Below are 24,311 nucleotides of genomic sequence, written 5' to 3' on the forward strand. Positions count from 1 at the left end.
GGTGGGTGGCTATGCAGTGTCGAGGTGGACTCTGAACAGGTGAGTCTGGAGTCTTTTTCGGAAGATAGTGAGCGACTCTGCGGTCCTGAGAGCGGCAGGGAGCTCGTTCCACCACTGAGGTCCCAAAACCGAGAAAAGTTGTGACTTTGCTGAACGGCCTTTGCTAGCTCTTAGCGATGGCGGTACCAGGCGTCCAGCTGAGGTAGTTGAGCGGAGGGATCGAGCTGGGGTGTGTGGCCTTAGCAATGCTTGGAGGTAGGCAGGGGCAGTTCCATCGACTGCCTTGTATGCCAGTACCATCGTCTTAAATTTGATGCGAGCTACTACAGGGAGCCAGTGGAGGTCCCGGAAGAGGGGGTTCACATGGGAGAACTTCGGTAGGTTGAACACGAGGCACGCTGCCGCATTCTGGATGCGCTGCAAGGGTTTAATCGCTGAGGCAGGAAGTCCAGCCAGGAGTGAGTTGCAGTAGTCGAGGCGGGAGATGACCAGTGATTGGACTAGAAGCTGAGCAGCTTCCCTTGTGAGGAAGGGTCGGATTCTGCGGATGTTGTAAAGTGCAAATCTGCAGGATCGGGCCACCGCAGTGATGTTTGCAGTGCAGGATAACTGATTGTCCAATACCACACCGAGGTTTCTGGCAGTTGGAGAGGGAGATACAGTGATGTTCTCGAGTTATGGTCACATGAATGTAGACTGCTCAATAGTTATGGTCACATGAATGTAGACTGCTCAATAGTTATGGTCACATGAATGTAGACTGCTCAATAGTTATGGTCACATGAATTAAGATTCTGCTCAATAGTTATGGTCACATGAATGTAGACTGCTCAATAGTTATGGTCACATGAATTAAGATTCTGCTCAATAGTTATGGTCACATGAATGTAGACTGCTCAATAGTTATGGTCACATGAATGTAGATTCTGCTCAATAGACAAACTGCCAGACCAACTGAACTTTTGGATTGAAATTTTCTCAAACGGAAACGAGGCGTGACCTCTGAGCTCTTGGGACAAACTGAAGATCTAATCATGTGTCCACAAGGTCCGGATATATATAATGGGCACCATATAACTGTATAATATGGGTACTAACGTCTTAACATGACACAAAATATAAAAATATTTGTATGAAATTATTATTTCCCTGTGTAGTGAGTGCATAGCGCCGGTCATTTTAGTGGGAATTTGCTCGTCCAGAAATGCAGTCAATAAGTTCCATTAAAAGAAAAAAATCTGGACCTCACTCATTTCTAAACCCTGGCTACGGCCCTGCGTGTGTCAGTTATCGAATCCTTCGACCTGCCTGCTACGAACCCACTAATTGTCGAGGTCGCCCTCTAGTGGAAAGGAGGAGAACCTACACCCTGATGTGTTTATTCTAACGCACACCGGATATGAACATACGTTTAGGCTGCTGGCCCTTTTCTCTCATTATAGGAGCTCAGCTGTAGGCCTGTATCTCATGTATCTCCTGTATCTCCTATAGCCTGGATGGATATGTATTCAATATACACGGAGTGGAAATAGGCCAGTCGTCTGAGTCATATTCCGTGGGACTTTTAAGATTCCTACGGAAAATACAAATATAACCTACATTTTACAGGATGTAATGTTTATCAGTTTAATATAATCAGCTGCACCTGAGCAGGCAAATGTAGGCTACGACACGTCTAACGATAAATACGCATACGCACATGCATTGTGATTAACTTATTATACATTTCATTGGGATATATTCTAATCAGGATAACTTCATAAGCGACATCTCCGTCGTATATATGAACATATATGTATTTTACTAATAGCCTTCACGGATGAAGTGAGTTTTGGTGAAGATGTGTGAGTATCGATCCGTCAGTAGTTTAGTATTGATCCTTTGCGGACACAATCAGGAGGAGGAATCTAAAACAAAGCGATCAGCGACCAGCATCTGTCCACAAACATCTCACCTTTCACCTTTCCCCCGCCGACCAATCACAGCGCGTGTACCCTGGTAGTAGCGGAACTCCCTCCCCCAAGCGGGGCTCTGATTGGCGCGTTGTTAGAAGAACTCGCCCTATTGGCCCGACGGTGAAACGGGGGTCGGCGAAGGGAGCCAACAGCGTGGCTCGGGAGGCGGGGCTTTTTTCCATCAGGGAGGAGGAGGAGGAGGAGGAGGAGGTCCTGGCACTGGCAGCCATCTTGGATGTGCGGGCTGATTGTTTAGTGAAAAGAATCGGGAGTAAAGCACATAAAGACCGAAAACAGCCGCAGCTACCGAAGGACCGACACCAGAAGACAAACACACGGACCCGGGCTGACCCAGGTAACCGGTCCGCGGGGCTTCTTCCCAACGGGCTGTCGACACCCCGAGCCGGCGGGGACCTAGGGGGTCCCGGCGGGCGTCTGGGCTCGGGGTCCCGGCGGGAGGGTCTGCATGGAACCCCTCCGACCGTGCGGCGAGGCGGTCCTTCCGGTCGGACCCGGGTGGACCGGGGAGGCGGTGCAGACCGCGGGGTTGGCGCCTGTTCTGCACGCTAAGGGCTCCACTGTTGATCAACACTTGCCGGGGGGGGGGTCTTTCTCTGGCTAACGGTGTGTTTATCAACCTGGCTTCTCTGACCGCTGAGACGGGTCTGTGGGGTGGTCCCACGACCCAGCACAACCCCGTGCGGGTCTCACCCGGGACCCTGACCCGTCTGGCCCGCCGCGGGGTCACTCTTTTGCGCAAAGTCAAGCGTGTCTGACCCGCCGATGGTTGCGTCGCTGACCACTATGTTGCAGCGTTGTGTTGGTTCCAAAGTTGTGTCCTCATCATAACAGCAGCGGGGGGAGAGCTGCGTGGTAGTAGTAAACACCTGATCCTCGTACTGAGCCGTGTGGGGGTCTACCTCAGAGTGCTAGAGCTGCCTGCCTGACCCTCTCTCATGAAGGCATCCTGGTAGGTCGGCATCCGGGTGTTTAAAAGGCCGGCCTCGGACCCGGTCCCGTCCCGGCGGAGGTTATAGCGGGCACCGGACCGTGACTCTGAGGTGTTGAGAGACTCTCGGCCGTCTCAGTGCCTCTCCCTCGCCTCCTCCTCGTTTATTGACGGAACCATGTTTACGAATAATAATAATAATAATGCGTCTGACCGCGGCCATGTGCCAAAATACATTTGGTATTTATGTTGGATGAAGTTAATAAATGTGTAACCTCACAAGATCCTGACTCCAAATCCACTTGGACCCCCCCTGAAGGTCTACAGCCTGCCCCCCCAGCCTGCTGAAGGGGTGAATGGAGTGGTTAACAGAGTGATCAATGAGAGGGTGAACCAGGCCTAGAGCAGCGAGGAGTGGTCCGAGGGGATGCGACCTCGTGACAGGTCCTGTCACTCACTCTGTGTTCCCCGCTGAAGGCCCCGGGTCCCCCAGCTGGGGGGGCGGCCCTCCGGTACAGGCTGTCCCAGACCGGTCAGAGTGCGTTATCACAAGGGACTGGAGGGCCACAAAGAGTAGAAAACAACGGAGAGATCACACGTCATCGTGCCCCCCCCTCGCCTCCTTCCTCCCCCAGCCTCACTAACCCAGGTCTCCGTGTGTTTCAGTGAAGGCATGAGGACATCAGCCTAGTCATCAGTCATGGCCGATAAACGAAAACTCCAAGGTGAGATGTTGGTGTCCTCTCTACCTCCTCCTCTCCTCCTCTCTACCTCCTCCTCTCCTCCTCTCTACCTCCTCCTCTCCTCCTCTCCTCCTCCTCCTTTCCTCTTTCTCTCCTCCTCTCCTCTGACCTCTTCCCGTTGGTCCTCTTGTCTCCACTCCTCTTCTCCTGTGTGTGTGTGTGTGTGTGTGTGTGTGTGTGTGTGTGTGTGTGTGTGTGTGTGTGTGTGTGTGTGTGTGTGTGTGTGTGTGTGTGTGTGTGTGTGTGTGTGTGTGTGTGGTGGAGGTCAGTGTGTTGATGTTTTTAACCGTGTCTCCCTCTCTCGCCCGACAGGTGAAATAGATCGATGTTTGAAAAAGGTAGCGGAGGGGGTGGAGCAGTTTGAAGACATCTGGCTGAAGGTACGCGGAGGTCGCGTCGAGGTAAACTCATCCCGTTGCTCAGGGCAACCCCCGTGTGGATGAGAGTACTGCTCTGGTCCCCGCCAGCACTCTGTCATGTTGTGTTGACACCTGTCAGTCAGCGTGTGTTTGATCTAGTGCCCGCTCACTTCCTGTTCCCACACGGCCCTCTGAGGTCCCCTTAACGTGTGTGTGTGTGTGTGTGTGTGTGTGTGTGTGTGTGTGTGTGTGTGTGTGTGTGGCACTTTGATGATGATGATGGGCTGGAGGTGTGCACAGTGCCGATGTGTACGTGCGCACGTGCTGAATTATCGCACTCCCGTCAGGGCAGCGGCCCCGTACTGCAGGCCGTGTGCGTCTGCTTCTACAAGAGAGCTCCACACACCTTAAAGGCTCTCCAAAGGGCCCTTATGAGTCTGTGTATTAATGACTAACTCTTCAGGGGCCCCTATGAGTCTGTGTATTAATGACTAACTCTCCAAAGGGCCCCTATGAGTCTGTGTATTAATGACTAACTCTTCAGGGGCCCCTATGAGTCTGTGTATTAATGACTAACTCTTCAGGGGCCCCTATGAGTCTGTGTATTAATGACTAACTCTTCAAGGGCCCCTATGAGTCTGTGTATTAATGACTAACTCTCCAAAGGGCCCCTATGAGTCTGTGTATTAATGACTAACTCTCCAAAGGGCCCCTATGAGTCTGTATTAATGACTAACTCTCCAAAGGGCCCCTATGAGTCTGTGTATTAATGACTAACTCTCAAAAGGGCCCCTATGAGTCTGTGTATTAATGACTAACTCTCCAAAGGGCCCCTATGAGTCTGTGTATTAATGACTAACTCTTCAAGGGGCCCCTATGAGTCTGTGTATTAATGACTAACTCTTCAGGGGCCCCTATGAGTCTGTGTATTAATGACTAACTCTTCAGGGGCCCCTATGAGTCTGTGTATTAATGACTAACTCTTCAGGGGCCCCTATGAGTCTGTGTATTAATGACTAACTCTTCAGGGGCCCCTATGAGTCTGTGTATTAATGACTAACTCTTCAGGGGCCCCTATGAGTCTGTGTATTAATGACTAACTCTTCAGGGGCCCCTATGAGTCTGTGTATTAATGACTAACTCTTCAGGGGCCCCTATGAGTCTGTGTATTAATGACTAACTCTTCAGGGGCCCCTATGAGTCTGTGTATTAATGACTAACTCTTCAGGGGCCCCTATGAGTCTGTGTATTAATGACTAACTCTTCAGGGGCCCCTATGAGTCTGTGTATTAATGACTAACTCTTCAGGGGCCCCTATGAGTCTGTATTAATGACTAACTCTTCAGGGGCCCTTATGAGTCTGTGTATTAATGACTAACTCTTCAGGGGCCCCTATGAGTCTGTGTATTAATGACTAACTCTTCAGGGGGCGCAGTAGGGGCCCTATGAGTCTTTATTGGGGGCCCCTATTGCCGCGTTTCCACTGCAGGGTGCGGAACGGATCGGTTCGCAAAGGTGCGGTACGGTTTGCGTTTCCACCGCCAAAAGTGGGCGTGACCCGGACTTAGCTGTACCCGTTTTGGCCTCGTTTTCAGTACTCCTCCGTTGGGGTAGTGAAAACGAGACGAGACGCCTGAAAGGGTCCCGGGAAATTCGAGCTACACAACCCCTCCGTTGATTGGTCGACAGAATCATCACTTCCGGGCAACGTTGGGTTAAAACAAACAAACAGTAGCCTCGAGGTATTATTCTTTACAATTAACATCGCGTAAAACGCTTGCTTGGGCGAACAAGGAGGTGGAGACGTTCCTCTGCATTCTTGGGGAGGAAGACGTTGTTTACGATGTTTACCTAGCTGCCGCGGCGATCGACATCCGGCCTACCACAAAGGGTACTGTCGGCGGTGGAAACGCCACCTCGGATCTGAGCTGGGCTATATCGCCCCCTCCCTACCGGACTGAGGCGAACCGATCCGTTCCGCACCCTGCAGTGGAAACGCGGCATACGAGTCTGTATTGGGGGCCCACTCTGTCCTTAATAGCACTTCCTACTCTGATTGGGAGGGCCCAGTCTGTGGTCTGTGACCAATGGTCCAGATGTTGTTGAGGGTCCCAGTGTCAGCCTTCCTCCCAGTCCTCTGTGGTGGTCTCCCAGTGGTGGTCTCCCAGTGGTGGTCTCCCAGTGTCAGCCTTCCTCCCAGTCCTCTGTGGTGGTCTCCCAGTGTCAGCCTTCCTCCCAGTCCTCTGTGGTGGTCTCCCAGTGTCAGCCGTCCTCCCAGTCCTCTGTGGTGGTCTCCCAGTGGTGGTCTCCCAGTGTCAGCCTTCCTCCCAGTCCTCTGTGGTGGTCTCCCAGTGTCAGCCGTCCTCCCAGTCCTCTGTGGTGGTCTCCCAGTGGTGGTCTCCCAGTGTCAGCCTTCCTCCCAGTCCTCTGTGGTGGTCTCCCAGTGGTGGTCTCCCAGTGTCAGCCTTCCTCCCAGTCCTCTGTGGTGGTCTCCCAGTGTCAGCCTTCCTCCCAGTCCTCTGTGGTGGTCTCCCAGTGTCAGCCGTCCTCCCAGTCCTCTGTGGCGGTCTCCCAGTGGTGGTCTCCCAGTGTCAGCCTTCCTCCCAGTCCTCTGTGGTGGTCTCCCAGTGTCAGCCGTCCTCCCAGTCCTCTGTGGTGGTCTCCCAGTGGTGGTCTCCCAGTGTCAGCCTTCCTCCCAGTCCTCTGTGGTGGTCTCCCAGTGTCAGCCTTCCTCCCAGTCCTCTATGGTGGTCTCCCAGTGGTGGTCTCCCAGTGTCAGCCTTCCTCCCAGTCCTCTGTGGTGGTCTCCCAGTGTCAGCCTTCCTCCCAGTCCGCTGTGGTGGTCTCCCAGTGTCAGCCTTCCTCCCAGTCCTCTGTGGTGGTCTCCCAGTGTCAGCCTTCCTCCCAGTCCGCTGTGGTGGTCTCCCAGTGTCAGCCTTCCTCCCAGTCCTCTGTGGTGGTCTCCCAGTGTCAGCCTTCCTCCCAGTCCTCTGTGGTGGTCTCCCAGTGTCAGCCTTCCTCCCAGTCCGCTGTGGTGGTCTGTGCTGGTGCTCTGCTGACACACACTCTCCCAACAGCTGCACAACGCCGCAAACGCCAACCAGAAGGAGAAATATGAAGCGGACCTCAAGAAGGAGATCAAGAAACTACAGGTGTGTGCGTGTGCATTAATTGCACCTATTAAATATCATTGTGGTCAGCAAAAGCAGATCCACAGACAAGCTGTGCTCACAACCATGACGGAACAACGCATGTTTTTGCAGTGCAGGGTTGATTAACTCGTTCTCTCTCGTTTTCTCTCTCAGCGACTGCGGGACCAGATCAAGACGTGGGTCGCATCCAACGAGATCAAAGACAAACGGCAGCTCGTCGAGAACCGCAAACTCATAGAAACGGTGAGTAGAGGACAGACAGACAGACGTGAGGTTCTAAACGCTGAGTGGGGGACAGACAGAGAGACAGACGTGAGGTTCTAAACGCTGAGTGGAGGACGGACAGACAGACAGACAGACGTGAGGTTCTAAACGCTGAGTGGGGGACAGACAGACAGACAGACGTGAGGTTCTAAACGCTGAGTGGGGGACAGACAGACAGACAGACAGACGTGAGGTTCTAAACGCTGAGTGGGGGACAGACAGACAGACGTGAGGTTCTAAACGCTGAGTGGGGGACAGACAGACAGACAGACGTGAGGTTCTAAACGCTGAGTGGAGGACAGGCAGACAGACAGACAGACAGACGTGAGGTTCTAAACGCTGAGTGGGGGACAGACAGACAGACAGACGTGAGGTTCTAAACGCTGAGTGGGGGACAGACAGACAGACAGACGTGAGGTTCTAAACGCTGAGTGGGGGATAGACAGACAGACAGACAGACAGACAGACAGACAGACAGACAGACAGACGTGAGGTTCTAAACGCTGAGTGGGGGATAGACAGACAGACAGACAGACAGACAGACAGACAGACGTGAGGTTCTAAACGCTGAGTGGAGGACAGGCAGACAGGCAGACAGACAGACAGACGTGAGGTTCTAAACGCTGAGTGGGGGACAGACAGACAGACAGACGTGAGGTTCTAAACGCTGAGTGGAGGACAGACAGACGTGAGGTTCTAAACGCTGAGTGGGGGACAGACAGACAGACAGACAGACGTGAGGTTCTAAACGCTGAGTGGGGGATAGACAGACAGACAGACAGACAGACGTGAGGTTCTAAACGCTGAGTGGGGGACAGACAGACAGACAGACGTGAGGTTCTAAACGCTGAGTGGGGGACAGACAGACAGACAGACAGACGTGAGGTTCTAAACGCTGAGTGGGGGACAGACAGACAGACATGAGGTTATCTGCTAGGTTGTAAAGTTATTGTTATTATACGGTTATTGTTAAACACCAAACTCTGCTATTAAGTGTTGTCTGAGAATGAATAGTTAATCATTGTCTAACATTTTGTTTGTTAAAGACTGTTACAGAGTTCTGCCACAAAATGAGTTGAACGCTGAAACCTTCTGTGTCCCTCTGTCTGTCTGTCTGTCTGTCTGTCTGTCTGTCTGTCTGTCTGTCTGTCTGTCTGTCTGTCTGTCTGTCTGTCTGTCTGTCTGTCTGTCTGTCTCTTCCTGTGGGCTCGTCTGTCTGTCTGTCTGTCTGAGCAGCAAATGGAGCGCTTCAAGGTGGTGGAGCGTGAGACCAAGACGAAGGCCTACTCCAAGGAAGGCCTGGGGCTCGCCCAGAAGGTGGACCCCGCCCAGAAGGAGAAGGAGGAGGTCGGCACCTGGCTGACGGTGAGCCTCGTAGCCTCGTAGCCTCGCAGCCTATTTCAGGGGCGTGGCCAGGAACCGGTGAGCACGCTCAGCCCAGCCGGGTACCGAGGATGAACCTTGACCGCTTGTGTCTCTCCTCCTCCTCCTCAGAACACCATCGACACGCTGAACATGCAGGTGGACCAGTACGAGAGCGAGGTGGAGTCGCTCTCCGTCCAGACACGCAAGAAGAAGGGCGAGAAGGAGGTGAGGAAACGCATGAGAGAGGAGGAGCTACGTTCAGCAGACCCTTTATCCAGAGCCACCTACAATATATAATAATACCATCACTAGGTTAGCCCACTAAAGCACTAACCATCACTAGGTTAACCCACTAAAGCACTAACCATCACTAGGTTAGCCCATTAAAGCACTCACCATCACTAGGTTAGCCCACTAAAGCACTCACCATCACTAGGTTAACCCACTAAAGCACTAACCATCACTAGGTTAGCCCACTAAAGCACTCACCATCACTAGGTTAGCCCACTAAAGCACTCACCATCACTAGGTTAGCCCACTAAAGCACTCAGCATCACTAGGTTAGCCCACTAAAGCACTAACCATCACTAGGTTAACCCATTCCCCGTACACAACAGAGACAGCTAGGGTAAGATGCTACACCATGCTAAGTACTGTTTTTAAGTGCCAGGATGTACAACATACATAAGTTTGTACATTAAAGGTCACATGGCATGAAAATTTCACTTTATGAGGTTTTCTAACAATAATATGAGTATCCCTAGCCTGTCTATCGTGCCCCAGTGGCTAGAAATTGCGTTGTAAAACGAGAACAAGGTATCCTGCCCCGCCTTCGAAAAAACAAAGCTCAGAAGTTTAGATTTGGAATTGGGGCCAGGTGACCTCCTCTTTCTCTTCTTTGCCCGCCTAGAGAATTTGGCCCCCCAATGAGGGGGGGGGTGGGTGTGTGTGTGTGTGTGTGTGTGTGTGTGTGTGTGTGTGTGTGTGTGTGTGTGTGTGTGTGTGTGTGTGTGTGTGTGTGTGTGTGTGTGTGTGTGTGTGTGTGTGTGTGTGTGTGTGTGTGTGCACTGTAAAGCATGTGTTGTACTAGAGGTGTACGGTATAAACGGTATAGAAAGTACACCGGTGTGAAATTTGCGCTACGGTATGGATTTTGATGTTACCGGAGTGACCGGTAGACATGTTCTGTGCTACGCGTTAGTGTTCTGTGTAACGCGTTACCAAGTAAAGCACGTTAATACAGTAACGTTACAACTTTTGCATGTAAAATGTAAAGTTACTCGCAACTACTGAATATATGGTAACGAAACATAGTTCCTTTTTCAAATCGGCGCAACGTTACCTCTCCCAGGGACAGACTTGACAGCGATCCCAGGTACGCGTTACATGCCCGCACACACTTCAGCCAAATTGCGCTGCCAAAACTATACGGGGAGGTCCGCAAGAAAGTGGAGAAAGAAATCCACCCCTTCAGAAGCATTTAAATCGAAATTAGAAGATACAATTAACATACCATGATGTACTACCGTTACCGTCTACGTCTCAAATCATACCATGATCTACATTTTAGTCCATACTGTACAGCCCTATGTTGTACACTTCTTTGTTGTTTGGATAACCGTTCTGCTGTTGGTGTTATGGCGCGTAACACGCAAAACAATAATGCAAGCTTGTGTCAAGCTCCCATTTGGTGAAAAGACTAGACTGGGTGGGGTTCTCTGTCTCTGCTACTTCCACAACGAGACTCGTTGTGTGGGTTAACTCGGCCATGGTTGAGAGGGATTTTGGGGAAAGGAACTTTGGCTTTGACTCTGAAGTCCAGATTGAACCGCGCCATGGAGGAGAAAGGGATTGTTGAACCCCCACTACGAGTCTAGTTGTGAAAGAAACGGGAGTCTGCGAACTGCAACCATCCTTTCTCCGTGTCGCGGTTCAGTCTGTGACTTCAGATTGATGTGGAAGAACCAGAGGAGTCGGAGAACCCAACACAGTCGTTTGATATTCTTGATATCTGGAGGCGCACACAGCTTTTTGCCGTGATAATGACTATTATCTATAGTTATCGATATATAATATGATATTATTTATATAGAGAGCTCCAGGACTCCTGCCGGAGTGTTCTAGAATATTTACAGAACACGGCTAAAGGCTGTGTGCACCTCGCCATTGTGATACATCCGCTGTAAACAGAGCGCATGGTACCGTAGTCGCAAGCTGCTCAGGGCCACACCCCCACCCTCCTCCTTAACCCGCCTCTAAAAACGGCACGTCTGTGGAGAGCTCATCGTGGGACTGGCTCGTAGCGGCTGTAATTCTGCACCAAGGCTGAATTTCTTGAACGTGTTCAATTACTGTATTAGGGGCCCACTAACACCTATGTAGAAGCATCCATAAAGTAGCATGCCATGGGACCTTTAAGTGCCAGAAGTGAGTGAATGAATGAATGAATGATTGAATGAATGAATGAAAAAATACTCAAGCAGTCTGGCTGACGACTGAGTTAAGAGAGACTTCTAAACTGCTTTTCCTCTCTCTCTCCCTCTCCTCATAAACACCTCACCGCCTCCATCATCATCACCCATCACCTTCCATGGACCTTAGCCGGTAGCATATGGTTTATACATCTGATACCTGATACTAACTGCCAATGCACGCTGATACGTGCTAACAATTGCTATGCTAACCTAGCATATGGTTTTGAAACCTGATACATGTTACTACCTGCTAATGCACGCTGATACGTGCTAGAAAATGCTATGCTAACCTAGCATATGGTTATACATTGGATACATGTTACTACCTGCTATTGGACGCTGATACGTGCTAATAAATGCTATGCTAACCTAGCATATGGTTTTACACCTGATGCATGTTACTTCCTGCTAATGCACGCTGATACGTGCTAACCCATGCTATGCCAACCTAGCATATGGCTCTACACCTGATGCATGTTACTACCTGCTAATAAACGCTGATGCGTGCTAACCCATGCTATGCTAACCTAGCATATAGCTTTACACCTGAAGCATGTTACTACCTGCTACTGCACGCTGATGCGTGCTAACCCATGCTATGCTAAACTAGCATACGGCCTTACACCTGAAGCATGTGACCACCTGCCTCTCCCCTTGCAGCAGCAGGAGCGCATCGAGGAGCTGAAGCAGTTTGTGGAGAAGCACCGCTACCACATCCGCATGCTGGAAACCATCCTGCGCATGCTGGACAACCACTCCATCCAGGTGGACTCCATCCGGAAGATCAAGGTGACCGCCCCCCCAGCACTCCTACCCCCAGGGGTCAGACCCCCGGGCCCCCCAGCACTCCTACCCCCAGGGGTCAGACCCCCGGGCCCCCCAGCACTACCCCCCCCCCCCCCCCCCCCCAGGGGTCAGACCCCCGGGCCCCCCAGCACTCCTACCCCCAGGGGTCAGACCCCCGGGCCCCCCAGCACTACCCCCCCCCCCCCCCCCCCCAGGGGTCAGACCCCCGGGCCCCCCCAGCACTACCCCCCCCCAGGCGTCAGACCTGTAGGTTCTGTAGTTCTTTGGTGAAGGTTCTAACCTCATGCTCTCCGGTCCTGGAGCTCTAGTGTGAAGGTTCTGTGGTTCTGTGATGAAGGTTCTAACGTGTTCTGAACGGGGTTCTGCAGGACGACGTGGAGTACTACCTGGACTCCTCCCAGGACCCGGACTTTGAGGAGAACGAGTTCCTGTACGACGACCTGGACCTGGACGAGATCCGTGAGTACTGAACCGCAGAGAGAACCGCAGAGAGAACCACAGACGGAGAGAACCGCAGACGGAGAGAACCGCAGACGGAGAGAACCGCAGACGGAGAGAACCGCAGACGGAGAGAACCGCAGACGGAGAGAACCGCAGACAGAGAGAACCGCAGACAGAGAGAACCGCAGACAGAGAGAACCGCAGACAGAGAGAACCGCAGACAGAGAGAACCGCAGACAGAGAGAACCGCAGACAGAGAGAACCGCAGACAGAGAGAACCGCAGACAGAGAGAACCGCAGACAGAGAGAACCGCAGACAGAGAGAACCGCAGACAGAGAGAACCGCAGACAGAGAGAACCGCAGACAGAGAGAACCGCAGACAGAGAGAACCGCACCACTGACGGAACCGCAGACAGAACCGCAGACAGAGAGAACCACAGACGGAACCGCAGACAGAGAGAACCACAGACGGAACCGCAGACAGAGAGAACCACAGACGGAACCGCAGACAGAGAGAACCACAGACAGAACCACAGACAGAGAGAACCGCAGACAGAGAGAACCGCAGACAGAGAGAACCACAGACAGAGAGAACCGCAGACAGAACCACAGACAGAACCACAGACAGAACCACAGACAGAACCACAGACAGAACCACAGAGAGAACCACAGAGAGAACCACAGACAGAGAGAACCGCAGACGGAACCGCAGACGGAACCGCAGACGGAACCGCAGACGGAACCGCAGACGGAACCGCAGACGGAACCGCAGACAGACAGAACCACAGACAGACAGAACCACAGACAGAGAGAACCACAGAGAGAACCACAGAGAGAACCACAGACAGAGAACCACAGACAGAGAACCACAGACAGAGAGAACCACAGAGAGAACCACAGACAGAGAACCACAGACAGAGAACCACAGACAGAGAACCACAGACAGAACCGCAGACAGAGAGAACCACAGACAGAACCGCAGACAGTGATGGATAGTGGGTTGGATAGTGTTGATGGAGACCAGGGACTGAAAGCTCTTGTACCCCCCCCCCTCCAGCCACCGCCCTGCTGGCCACCTCCCCCCCCGGCACCACCCTGGAGGACGAGATCCTGCAGCACTCGAGCAGCACGCCGACCTCCACCACCTCCTCCTCCCCCACGCCGCCCTCCCCGGCCACCTGCACCACGGTGAGCACAGCCTCCGCCTAGCATACCTGCTAACACATGCTACCTGCTAACACATGCTACGCTCAACAGCTGGTCCATGTTAGTGTCTGCCACTGCACGCTGATACCTGCTAACACATGCTACACTAAAGTAGCATATGGTTTAAACATCTGAAACATGTTACTATCTGCTAATGTACGCTGATACGTGCTAACACGTGCTATGCTAGCCTAGCCCACAGAGCTAAAACATGCTAAAACACAGTATTCTTATCGTTGGCTAGCATCCGTGAGGAGTAAAGTAGAGACTCGGTCACCCCAGTACCCCCTCACCCCTGTACTGTACCCCCTAACCCCTGTACCCCCTAACCCCTGTACCCCCTAACCCCTGTTCCTCCTAACCCCTGTACCCCCTAACCCCTGTACTGTACCCCCTAACCCCTGTACCCTGTACCCCCTAACCCCTGTACCCCCTAACCCCTGTACTGTACCCCTAACCCCTGTACCCCCTAACCCCTGTACCCCCTAACCCCTGTACCTCCTAACCCCTGTACCCTCTAACCCCTGTACCCCTAACCCCTGTACCTCCTAACCCCTGTACTGTACCCCCTAACCCCTGTACCCCCTAACCCCTGTACCCCTAACCCCTGTACTGTACCCCCTAACCCCTGTATCCCCTGTACTGTACCCCCTAGCCCCTGTACCCCCTAACCCCTGTACCCCCTCACCCCTGTACTTCCTAACCCCTGTACTTCCTAACCCCTGTACCCCCTAACCCCTGTACCTCCTAACCCCTGTACTGTACCCCCTAACCCCTGTACCCCCTAACCCCTGTACCCCCTAACCCCTGTACTGTACCCCCTACCCCCTGTACCCCCTAACCCCTGTACCCCCTAACCCCTGTACCTTCTAACCCCTGTACTGTACCCCCTGACCCCTGTACCCCCTAACCCCTGTACTGTACCCCCTAACCCCTGTACTGTACCCCCTAACCCCTGTACCTCCTAACCCCTGTACCCCTGTACCCCCTAACCCCTGTACCTCCTAACCCCTGTACTGTACCTCCTAATCCCTGTACTTTACCCCCTCACCCCTGTACCTCCTAATCCCTGTACTGTACCCCCTCACCCCTGTGCCCCCTAACCCCTGTACTGTACCCCCTAACCCCTGTGCCCCCTAACCCCTGTCCTGTACCCCCTAACCCCTGTACCTCCTAACCCCTGTACTGTACCCCCTAACCCCTGCACCCCCTAACCCCTGTACCCCCTAACCCCTGTACCCCCTAACCCCTGTACCCCCTAACCCCTGTACCTCCTAACCCCTGTACTGTACCCCCTAACCCCTGCACCCCCTAACCCCTGCACCCCCTAACCCCTGTACCCCCTAACCCCTGTGCCCCCTAACCCCTGTACTGTACCCCCTACCCCCTGTACCCCCTAACCTGTGTCCTCCCCCTGCAGGAGAACTCTGAGGACGACAAGAAGAGAGGCCGCTCTACAGACAGCGAGGTCAGCCAGGTGAGGGGGAGGGGGAGGGTGGGTCTACTAGGGGGAGGGGGGGAGGAGAGGAGGGGTGAGGGGGAGGGGCTTTGGGAGACTGGGTACTGTACAGTAGTGTGGTGTAGTGTACTGTGCAGCAGTGTGGTGTGTTGTGTCCTGTACAGTAGAATGGTGTAGTGTACTGTACAGTAGTGTGGTGTAGTGTACTGTACAGTAGTGTGGTGTAGTGTACTGTACAGTAGTGTGGTGTACTGTACAGTAGTGTGGTGTACTGTACAGTAGTGTGGTGTAGTGTACTGTACAGTAGTGTGGTGTACTGTACAGTAGTGTGGTGTAGTGTACTGTACAGTAGTGTGGTGTAGTGTACAGTAGTGTGGTGTACTGTACAGTAGTGTGGTGTAGTGTACTGTACAGTAGTGTGGTGTAGTGTACAGTAGTGTAGTGTAGTGTACTGTACAGTAGTGTGGTGTACTGTACAGTAGTGTGGTGTAGTGTACTGTACAGTAGTGTGGTGTAGTGTACAGTAGTGTGGTGTACTGTACAGTAGTGTGGTGTAGTGTACTGTACAGTAGTGTGGTGTAGTGTACTGTACAGTAGTGTAGTGTACTGTACAGTGGTGTGTGTGTAGTGTACAGTAGTGTGGTGTAGTGTACTGTACAGTAGTGTGGTGTACAGTAGTGTGGTGTAGTGTACTGTACAGTAGTGTGGTGTAGTGTACAGTAGTGTGGTGTAGTGAATAGAATAGAATCATCTTTATTGTCATTGTACAAGACAACGAAATTTTGTTTGGAGCAGTCCTCCTCCAGTTGCACAGTTCTATAAAAACTAAATAAATAAATAAATCAGTATCAGCAATATATATACACACATACACATACACACACATACATACATATATATATATATACACTGCTCAAAAAAATAAAGGGAACACTAAGAAATGCCACCCCACACCATTACTGACCCACCGCCAAACCGGTCATGCTGGAGGATGTAGCAGGCACTAGAACGTTCTCCACGGCGTCTCCAGACTCTGTCGCATCTGTCACATGTGCTCAGTGTGAACCTGCTTTCATCTGTGAAGAGCACAGGGCACCAGGGGGGAATTTGCCAATCTTGGTGTTCTCTGGCAAATGCCAAACGTCCTGCACGGTGTTGGGCTGTAAGCACAACCCCCACCTGTGGACGTCGGGCACTCATACCACCCTTATGGAGTCTGTTTCTGACCGTTTGAGCAGACACATGCACATTTGTGGCCTGCTGGAGGTCATTTTGCAGGGCTCTGGCAGTGCTCCTCCTGTTCCTCCTTGCACAAAGGTGGAGGTAGCGTTCCTGCTGCTGGGTTGTTGCCCTCCTACGGCCTCCTCCACGTCTCCTGATGTACTGGCCTGTCTCCTGGTAGCGCCTCCATGCTCTGGACACTACGCTGACAGACACAGCAAACCTTCTTGCTACAGCTCGTATTGATGTGCCATCCTGGATGAGCTGCACTATCTGAGCCACTTGTGTGGGTTGTAGACTCCGTCTCATGCTACCACTAGAGTGAAAGCACCGCCAGCATTCAAAAGTGACCAAAACATCAGCCAGAAAGCATAGGAACTAGGGCTGTAACGATACGCGTATCAAACCGAAAATCGCGATACTCAAAGCCACGATCCTGTCTCGCGGTGTGAGAAGGCAGAAGCGCGATACGCCCTTTCTAACTCTGCGGTCAAATTGTCCGATTGAAATTTGCTAATAATTTGTCTAGATAATAGTCTGCTGACAGCGCCCCCTCCTATCGATGCCGTAAGTATGCGACTGCAATCCTCCGTGGCTACGGAGGATCGCATTTCTCCACAGCCGTCGAAGTGCTCATATGCGATATGAACGACATTTATCCAGAGGGGGCCTGTGTGATCCTGTCTTTAGTGTTTTGTGTGATTTGACAGGCAGTTTGTCTGCTTATAGGTCGGAATGAAGCGGCCACCGATTATTGACAGGATGGGTACTTTATTCTACCGGACTCGTTCGCTTCTTCACTAGACACACGCGCTACCGCTCGCTCTCCTCGCTCGTCCACTCACTCGCTGACGTCACTCACACACGCATACGCACATTGCCATTCGGGCGCACACACATATGCTACTCGTAACGCCTCGTTATTGCGACGTTCATGACCTTCAGGTTTTTCTCCATCTATTGAAAGTTAGGCTATTAAACATGTTGCATTCTATACGGCCTGATTATGTCATTATTTAAGCTACATAGCCTAATAAGTAGGTGCTAATAAGGATATTTGACTAAACCAACCAAACAGTTGAAAAAAGCATCCTCCCACACGTTATTTCTTTATTCATTTAGCTATACTTTAATAGTATTCTTTCTGTTCAAATCTGTTCAGTGTTCCAAATTATTTGTTATTAAATGTTACATTAAGTTAATTGGTATATAAGTGTTGTTTAAATAAAATGCTTTTAAATTTCAAAAAATCGTGGGATGTATCGAACCGTGGGTCAAAAATCGTGATACAAACCGAATCGTGAGTTTGTGTATCGTTACAGCCCTAATAGGAACTGTGAAGTGGTCTGTGGTCACCACCTGCAGAACCACTCCTTTATTGGGGGTGTCTTGTTAATTGCCTATCATTTCCACCTGTTGTCTATTCCAGTTGCACAACAGCATGTGAAATTGTTTGTCAATCAGTGTTGCTTCCTAAGTGGACAGTTTGATTTCACAGAAGTGTGATTGACTTGGAGTTACATTGTGTTGTTTAAGTGTTCCCTTTATTTTTTTGAGCAGTTTATATATATATATATATATATATATATATATATATATATATATATATATATAAATACACACAGTACAGTAGTGTACAGTAGTGGGGTGTAGTGTACAGCAGTGGGGTGTACTGTACAGTAGTGGGGTGTAGTGTACAGTAGTGGGGTGTAGTGTACAGTAGTGTGGTGTACTGTACAGTAGTGTGGTGTACTGTACAGTAGTGTGGTGTAGTGTACAGTAGTGTTGTGTACAGTAGTGTGGTGTATTGTAGTGTAGTGTACAGTAGTGGGGTGTACAGTAGTGGGGTGTAGTGTAGTGTACAGTAGTGTAGTGTACAGTAGTGTGGTGTAGTGTGGTGTAGTGTACAGTAGTGTGGTGTAGTGTACTGTACAGTAGTGTAGTGTACAGTAGTGTGGTGTAGTGTACAGTAGTGTGGTGTAGTGTACAGTAGTGTGGTGTACTGTACAGTAGTTTGGTGTAGTGTACTGTACAGTAGTGTGGTGTAGTGTACTGTACAGTAGTGTAGTGTACTGTACAGTGGTGTGGTGTAGTGTACAGTAGTGTGGTGTAGTGTACTGTACAGTAGTGTGGTGTAGTGTACAGTAGTGTTGTGTACAGTAGTGTGGTGTATTGTAGTGTAGTGTACAGTAGTGTGGTGTACAGTAGTGTGGTGTAGTGTAGTGTACAGTAGTGTAGTGTACAGTAGTGTGGTGTAGTGTACAGTAGTGTGGTGTAGTGTACTGTACAGTAGTGCGGTGTAGTGTGGTGTAGTGTACTGTAGTGTGGTGTAGTGTACTGTAGTGTGGTGTAGTGTACTGTACAGTAGTGTGGTGTAGTGTAATGTACAGTAGTGTGGTGTAGTGTACTGTACAGTAGTGTAGTGTACTGGTGGGGGAGATGAGGCCCAGCTCCAGGTTCTGGGTTCAATGCCATGCCCAGTCTTTTAACCTTTGACCTGCACATGTGACGGACGTAGTGACATCATCAACTACGGTTTAGGGGAACCCATCTGGTGGGGCGGCCCGGTCCAACCGGTTTGGACCGGTCTGACTCCACTCTGACCTGTAACTCTCTCCCTCTCCTTCCAGTCTCCTGTGAAGAACGGCAACCCGTCCTCCTCGTTCTCCTCGTCCTCCTCGTCCTCCTCGTCCTCGTCCTCCGCCTCGGGTCCCGCCTCCTCCTCGGGCCCCGCCTCCTCCTCGCTGGTCTCCCTGGCGGGGGCCGGGGGGGGCAACACCCTGCTGGGCAGCATGGGCGGCCTTCTGTCCAGCAGCCTGGCCAGCAGCTACAGCAACGCCACGCAGCAGCCGCCCCACCCCTCCACGCAGCAGCACCACCTGCCCAAGAACCCCTCCTCCGCCTCCACCTCCTCCGGCCTCCACCACCCCGGCTCCTCCGCCGCCTCCGCCTCTCCCCCCAATGCCATCACCCAGCCCCAGGCCTCGCCGGCCTCCATGCCCACCAACAGCCTGGGGCTCAGTTTGGGCATGGGCCTGGGGAAGGGCTCCGGGCCGGGCCGCGGCGACGCCAGCAGCCCCGTGTCGTCGGGCGGCATGGCGGGCCTCATCTCGGGCTCCACGCCGGCGCCCTACGCCCAGGCCGCCGCCGCCTCGGGCCCGGTGGGCGGGGGCCTGCTGGGCGGGGTCTCCTCGGCCCCGGGGGCGGCGGGGGGCGGCTGCAGCATCACGGTGGGGGGCCCCACCTCCACCACGGGGGGGCTGCTGGGGACCTCGCCGGGCGGGGGCGGCGGGCTGCTGGGCCTGGGGTCCGGCCCACTGGGGGGGCAGGGCGGCTCCTCCATGGGGAGCCTGGCCCCCGGGGGCGGCGTGGGGGTCATCGGCAGCGGAGGGGGCGGAGCTGTGGGCAGCGCAGTGGGCGGAGTCACAGGCAGCTCTCTGCTCTCCAATCGACCGCCCAGCCGGCAGAAACAGAACGGAGGTACTTTACAATACTTTACATTACACCTACTCTAGAGTACTTTACCCTACAGGTAAGCTAGAGTACTTTACATTACACCTACTCTAGAGCACTTTACAATACTTTACATTACACCTTCTCTAGAGTACTTTACCCTACACGTACTCTTGAGTACTTTACATTACCCCTACTCTAGAGTACTTTAAAATACTTTACCCTACACGTACTAGTCTAGAGCACTTTACCCTACACATACTCTAGAGTACTTTACCCTACACGTACTCTAAAGTACTTTACATTACACCTACTCTAGAGTACTTTACAATACTTTACATTACACGTACTCTAGAGTTCTTTACCCTACACGTACTCTTGAGTACTTTACATTACCCCTACTCTAGAGTACTTTAAAATACTTTACCCTACACGTACTAGTCTAGAGCACTTTACCCTACACATACTCTAGAGTACTTTACATTACACCTACTCTAGAGTACTTTACAATACTTTACCCTACACGTACTCTAGTGTACTTTACAATTCTTTACCCTACACGTACTCTAGAGTGTCTTACAGTACTTTGCACTACACATACTGTTGTGTACTTTACTCTAGAGTACTTGACGCTACATGTACTTTATAATTGTTTACACTACATGTACTTTACAATACTTTACACTGCACGTACTTTAGAGTACTTTACACAACATGTTTTTAACAATACTTTACACTATATGTGCTTCATAATACTTGCACCATTTGACCCTAGTTTACATTACCCTACTTTAGATTTATGACCACAATGTCTATGATCACCATGGTAACGGTTCTATCTCCCGCCTAGGTTACAGTGCCGTGGTGTCAGACAGCACGCAGGACTCTGTCCTCACCAGTGCAAGCCAATCACAGAGCAGCCAGCCTTCCTGTTTGACCTCCACAGCCAATCAGCTGTGAGTGTTTGGTTCAGTGTATTCGTATCAATCAGCATTAAGTCTACGGTTATCGCCTCGCACATGGAAATAAGCCATCGGTCAGAAGAATCCTCTCAACCCTCTTCTCTTGTCTCCTCCTCCTCCTCCTCCTCCTCGTCCTGCTCTTCTTCCTCCTCCTCCTCGTCCTGCTCTTCTTCCTCCTCCTCTTCCTCCTCCTTTTCCTCCTCCTCCTTTTCCTCCTCCTCCTCCTTTTCCTCCTCTTCCTCCTCCTCCTCCTCTCCCCCTCTTCTTCTTCTTCCTCCTCCTCCTCCTCCTCCTCTCCCCCTCTTCCTCCTGCTCTTCCTCCTCCTGCTCCTCCTCCTCCTCTCCCCCTCTTCTTCCTCCTCTTCCTCCTCCTCCTCCTCCTCTTCCTTCTTCCTGCTCTTGCTCTTCCTCCTCCTCTTCCTCCTCCTCCTCCTGCTCTTCCTCCTCCTGCTCTTGCTCCTCCTGCTCTTCCTCCTCCTCTTCGTCTTCCTCCCTCCTCCCCCTCCTCCTCCTCCCCCTCCTCCTCCTCCTCCTCCTTCTCCTCCTCCTCCTCCTCCTCTCCCCCTCTTCCTCCTGCTCCTCCTCCTCCTCTCCCCCTCTTCTTCCTCCTCTTCCTCCTCCTCCTCCTGCTCTTCCTCCTCCTGCTCTTGTCCTTCCTCCTCTTCTTCCTCCTCCTCCTCCTCCTCCTCCTCCTCTCCCCCTCTTCCTCCTCCTCCTCCTCTCCCCCTCTTCTTCCTCCTCTTCCTCCTGCTCCTCCTGCTCTTCCTCCTCCTGCTCTTCCTCCTCCTCCTCTTCCTCCTCCTCTTCCTCCTCCTGCTCTTGCTCCTCCTGCCCTTCCTCTTCCTCCTCCTCTTCCTCCCTCCTCCTCCTCAGTAAGGACAGCGGCCCCAGCCTCTTGGGGTCCCTCACCCTGGCCTCCTGCTCTGCGTCTCCTCTCTGCTACACGGAGGCGCACTCGTCTGGCAGCAGCCCCCTCCTCAACGGGCCCCTGTCCTACCCCCAGGCCTCTGACATCATCAAGGTGAGCCACCTCCTCCCCCAGGCCTCTGACATCATCAAGGTGAGCCCCCTGGGACCAGACCCCGAGACCCAGGAACCACCCAACGTTATATCGCCAAACATTTTCCTTCTCCTCCACTTCAAAACACCCTGATGATCAAATAACTATTTAATATTATATTGTTGGGGGCCATCGTCCCAGGACCCGCCGGGACCCATCGGGGGTACAGCCTCGTCTAGTCCAGGGTTCACAGACCCTGGACCCACCGTCAACCCTGAACTAACCCTGAACTAACCTGTGTACCGTACTTCATTTTATACTGTTTTATAACGTTAAATAAATCTAGTTTGGGGAAGACTGCTGCAGCACAAGAGATGAATAGAGCTGTTGCCTTCTTGTGTATTGTGGGTTCAAACCTCTAGATGGTAGTTTCCCCATAAAGAGACTGTACTACAGGGCACACTGGTCTGAACTACGTTACCCATCATGCACTGTGTTCTGCAGCCCCAGGAGTCGATGAGCAGTCTGAAGACCATGGCCCATCAGGCGGCCCTCAGCTCTGGGATCGAGACGGACATGTCCTCCCTCCACCTCAACACGGGTAATACATCAATACACATGTATGATGTGTACATCAATACACATGTATGATGTGTACATCAGTAAACATGTATGATGTGTACATCAATACACATGTATGATCTTACATCAATACACATGTATGATGTGTACATCAATACACATGTATGATGCGTACATCAATAAACATGTATGATGTGTACATCAATACACATGTATGATCTGTACATCAATACACATGTATGATGTGTACATCAATACACATGTATGATGCGTACATCAATACACATGTATGATGTGTACATCAATACACATGTATGATGCGTACATCAATAAACATGTATGATGTGTACATCAATACACATGTATGATGTGTACATCAATACACATGTATGATGTGTACATCAATACACATGTATGATGCGTACATCAATACACATGTATGATGTGTACATCAATACACATGTATGATGCGTACATCAATAAACATGTATGATGTGTACATCAATACACATGTATGATCTGTACATCAATACACATGTATGATGTGTACATCAATACACATGTATGATGTGTACATCAATACACATGTATGATGCGTACATCAATAAACATGTATGATGTGTACATCAATACACATGTATGATCTGTACATCAATACACATATATGATCTGTACATCAATACACATGCATGATCTGTACATCAATACACATGTATGATCTTACATCAATGCACATGTATGATCTGTAGATCAATACACATGTATGATCTGTACATCAATACACATGTATGATCTGTACATCAATACACATGTATGATCTGTACATCAATACACATGTAGGGTCTGTACATCAATACACATGTAGGGTCTGTACATCAATACACATGTATGATCTGTACATCAATACACATGTAGGATCTGTACATCAATACACATGTAGGATCTGTACATCAATACGCATGCATGATGTGTACATCAATACGCATGCATGATGTGTACATCAATACACATGTATGATCTGTCGATCAATAAACTTGTATGATGTGTACATCAATACACATTTATGATCTGTACATCAATACACATGTATGATCTGTACATCAATACACATGTATGATCTGTATATCAATACACATGTATGATCTGTATATCAATACACGTGTATGATCTTACATCAATACACATGTATGATCTGTATATCAATACACGTGTATGATCTTACATCAATACACATGTATGATCTTACATCAATACACATGTATGATCTGTACATCAATACACATGTATGATCTGTACATCAATACACATGTATGATCTGTATATCAATACACGTGTATGATCTTACATCAATACACATGTATGATCTGTACATCAATACACATGTATGATCTGTACATCAATACACATGCATGATCTGTACATCAATACACATGTATGATCTGTACATCATGCTCTGGGATCGAGACAGACCTGTCCTCCCTCCACCTCAACACTGGTAATGTACATACAGCCTTAAATGTGTGTGTGTGTGTGTGTGTGTGTGTGTGTGTGTGTGTGTGTGTGTGTGTGTGTGTGTGTGTGTGTGTGTGTGTGTGTGTGTGTGTGTGTGTGTGTGTATATGTATACATACATACATACATACATACATACATACATACATACATACAGCACATATATATATATATATATATATACACACACATCACTAAATATATATACATCAATAACACTGGTAATATATATATACAGCAATAAATATATATACATCAATAACACTGGTAATATATATGCATAAATAAATATATATAACACTGGTAATATATATGCATAAATAAATATATATAACACTGGTTATATATATATATATATATATATATATATATATATATATACACACACACACACAGACACAGACACA

The 24,311-nt window shown here is 50.5% G+C and overlaps 1 protein-coding gene across 7 annotated transcripts in view; it reads left to right on the top strand.

Moving 5' to 3' along the window:
* Nucleotides 1–2,142: 2,142 nt before the first annotated feature.
* Nucleotides 2,143–24,311, top strand: part of cnot3b (CCR4-NOT transcription complex, subunit 3b) — a 33,306-nt gene continuing 11,137 nt past the window's right edge. For 3 of the 7 annotated variants that reach the window (XR_003974562.1, XR_003974561.1, XM_030347355.1), the window contains exons 1-16: nucleotides 2,144–2,310; nucleotides 3,571–3,629; nucleotides 3,960–4,048; nucleotides 7,084–7,158; nucleotides 7,312–7,401; nucleotides 8,659–8,787; nucleotides 8,917–9,012; nucleotides 11,389–11,391; nucleotides 11,922–12,050; nucleotides 12,437–12,527; nucleotides 13,568–13,698; nucleotides 15,137–15,193; nucleotides 19,027–19,876; nucleotides 20,700–20,805; nucleotides 21,685–21,832; nucleotides 22,316–22,412. Coding sequence is in view for 5 of the 7 variants with exons in the window: in XM_030347355.1 (XP_030203215.1) it covers nucleotides 3,605–3,629; nucleotides 3,960–4,048; nucleotides 7,084–7,158; nucleotides 7,312–7,401; nucleotides 8,659–8,787; nucleotides 8,917–9,012; nucleotides 11,389–11,391; nucleotides 11,922–12,050; nucleotides 12,437–12,527; nucleotides 13,568–13,698; nucleotides 15,137–15,193; nucleotides 19,027–19,876; nucleotides 20,700–20,805; nucleotides 21,685–21,832; nucleotides 22,316–22,412 (2,116 nt within the window). In the remaining 2 variants the exon portion in view is untranslated. Of the gene's footprint in view, nucleotides 2,311–3,570; nucleotides 3,630–3,959; nucleotides 4,049–7,083; nucleotides 7,159–7,311; nucleotides 7,402–8,658; nucleotides 8,788–8,916; nucleotides 9,013–11,388; nucleotides 11,392–11,921; nucleotides 12,051–12,436; nucleotides 12,528–13,567; nucleotides 13,699–15,136; nucleotides 15,194–19,026; nucleotides 19,877–20,699; nucleotides 20,806–21,684; nucleotides 21,833–22,315; nucleotides 22,413–24,311 lie in introns of all 7 variants that reach the window. The other 4 variants (XM_030347359.1, XM_030347357.1, XM_030347360.1 and 1 more) reach the window with 4 other exon arrangements.

The sequence above is a fragment of the Gadus morhua genome, chromosome 22 (genome assembly GCF_902167405.1).
Source record: "Gadus morhua chromosome 22, gadMor3.0, whole genome shotgun sequence".
NCBI classification, from domain to species: Eukaryota; Metazoa; Chordata; class Actinopteri; order Gadiformes; family Gadidae; genus Gadus; species Gadus morhua.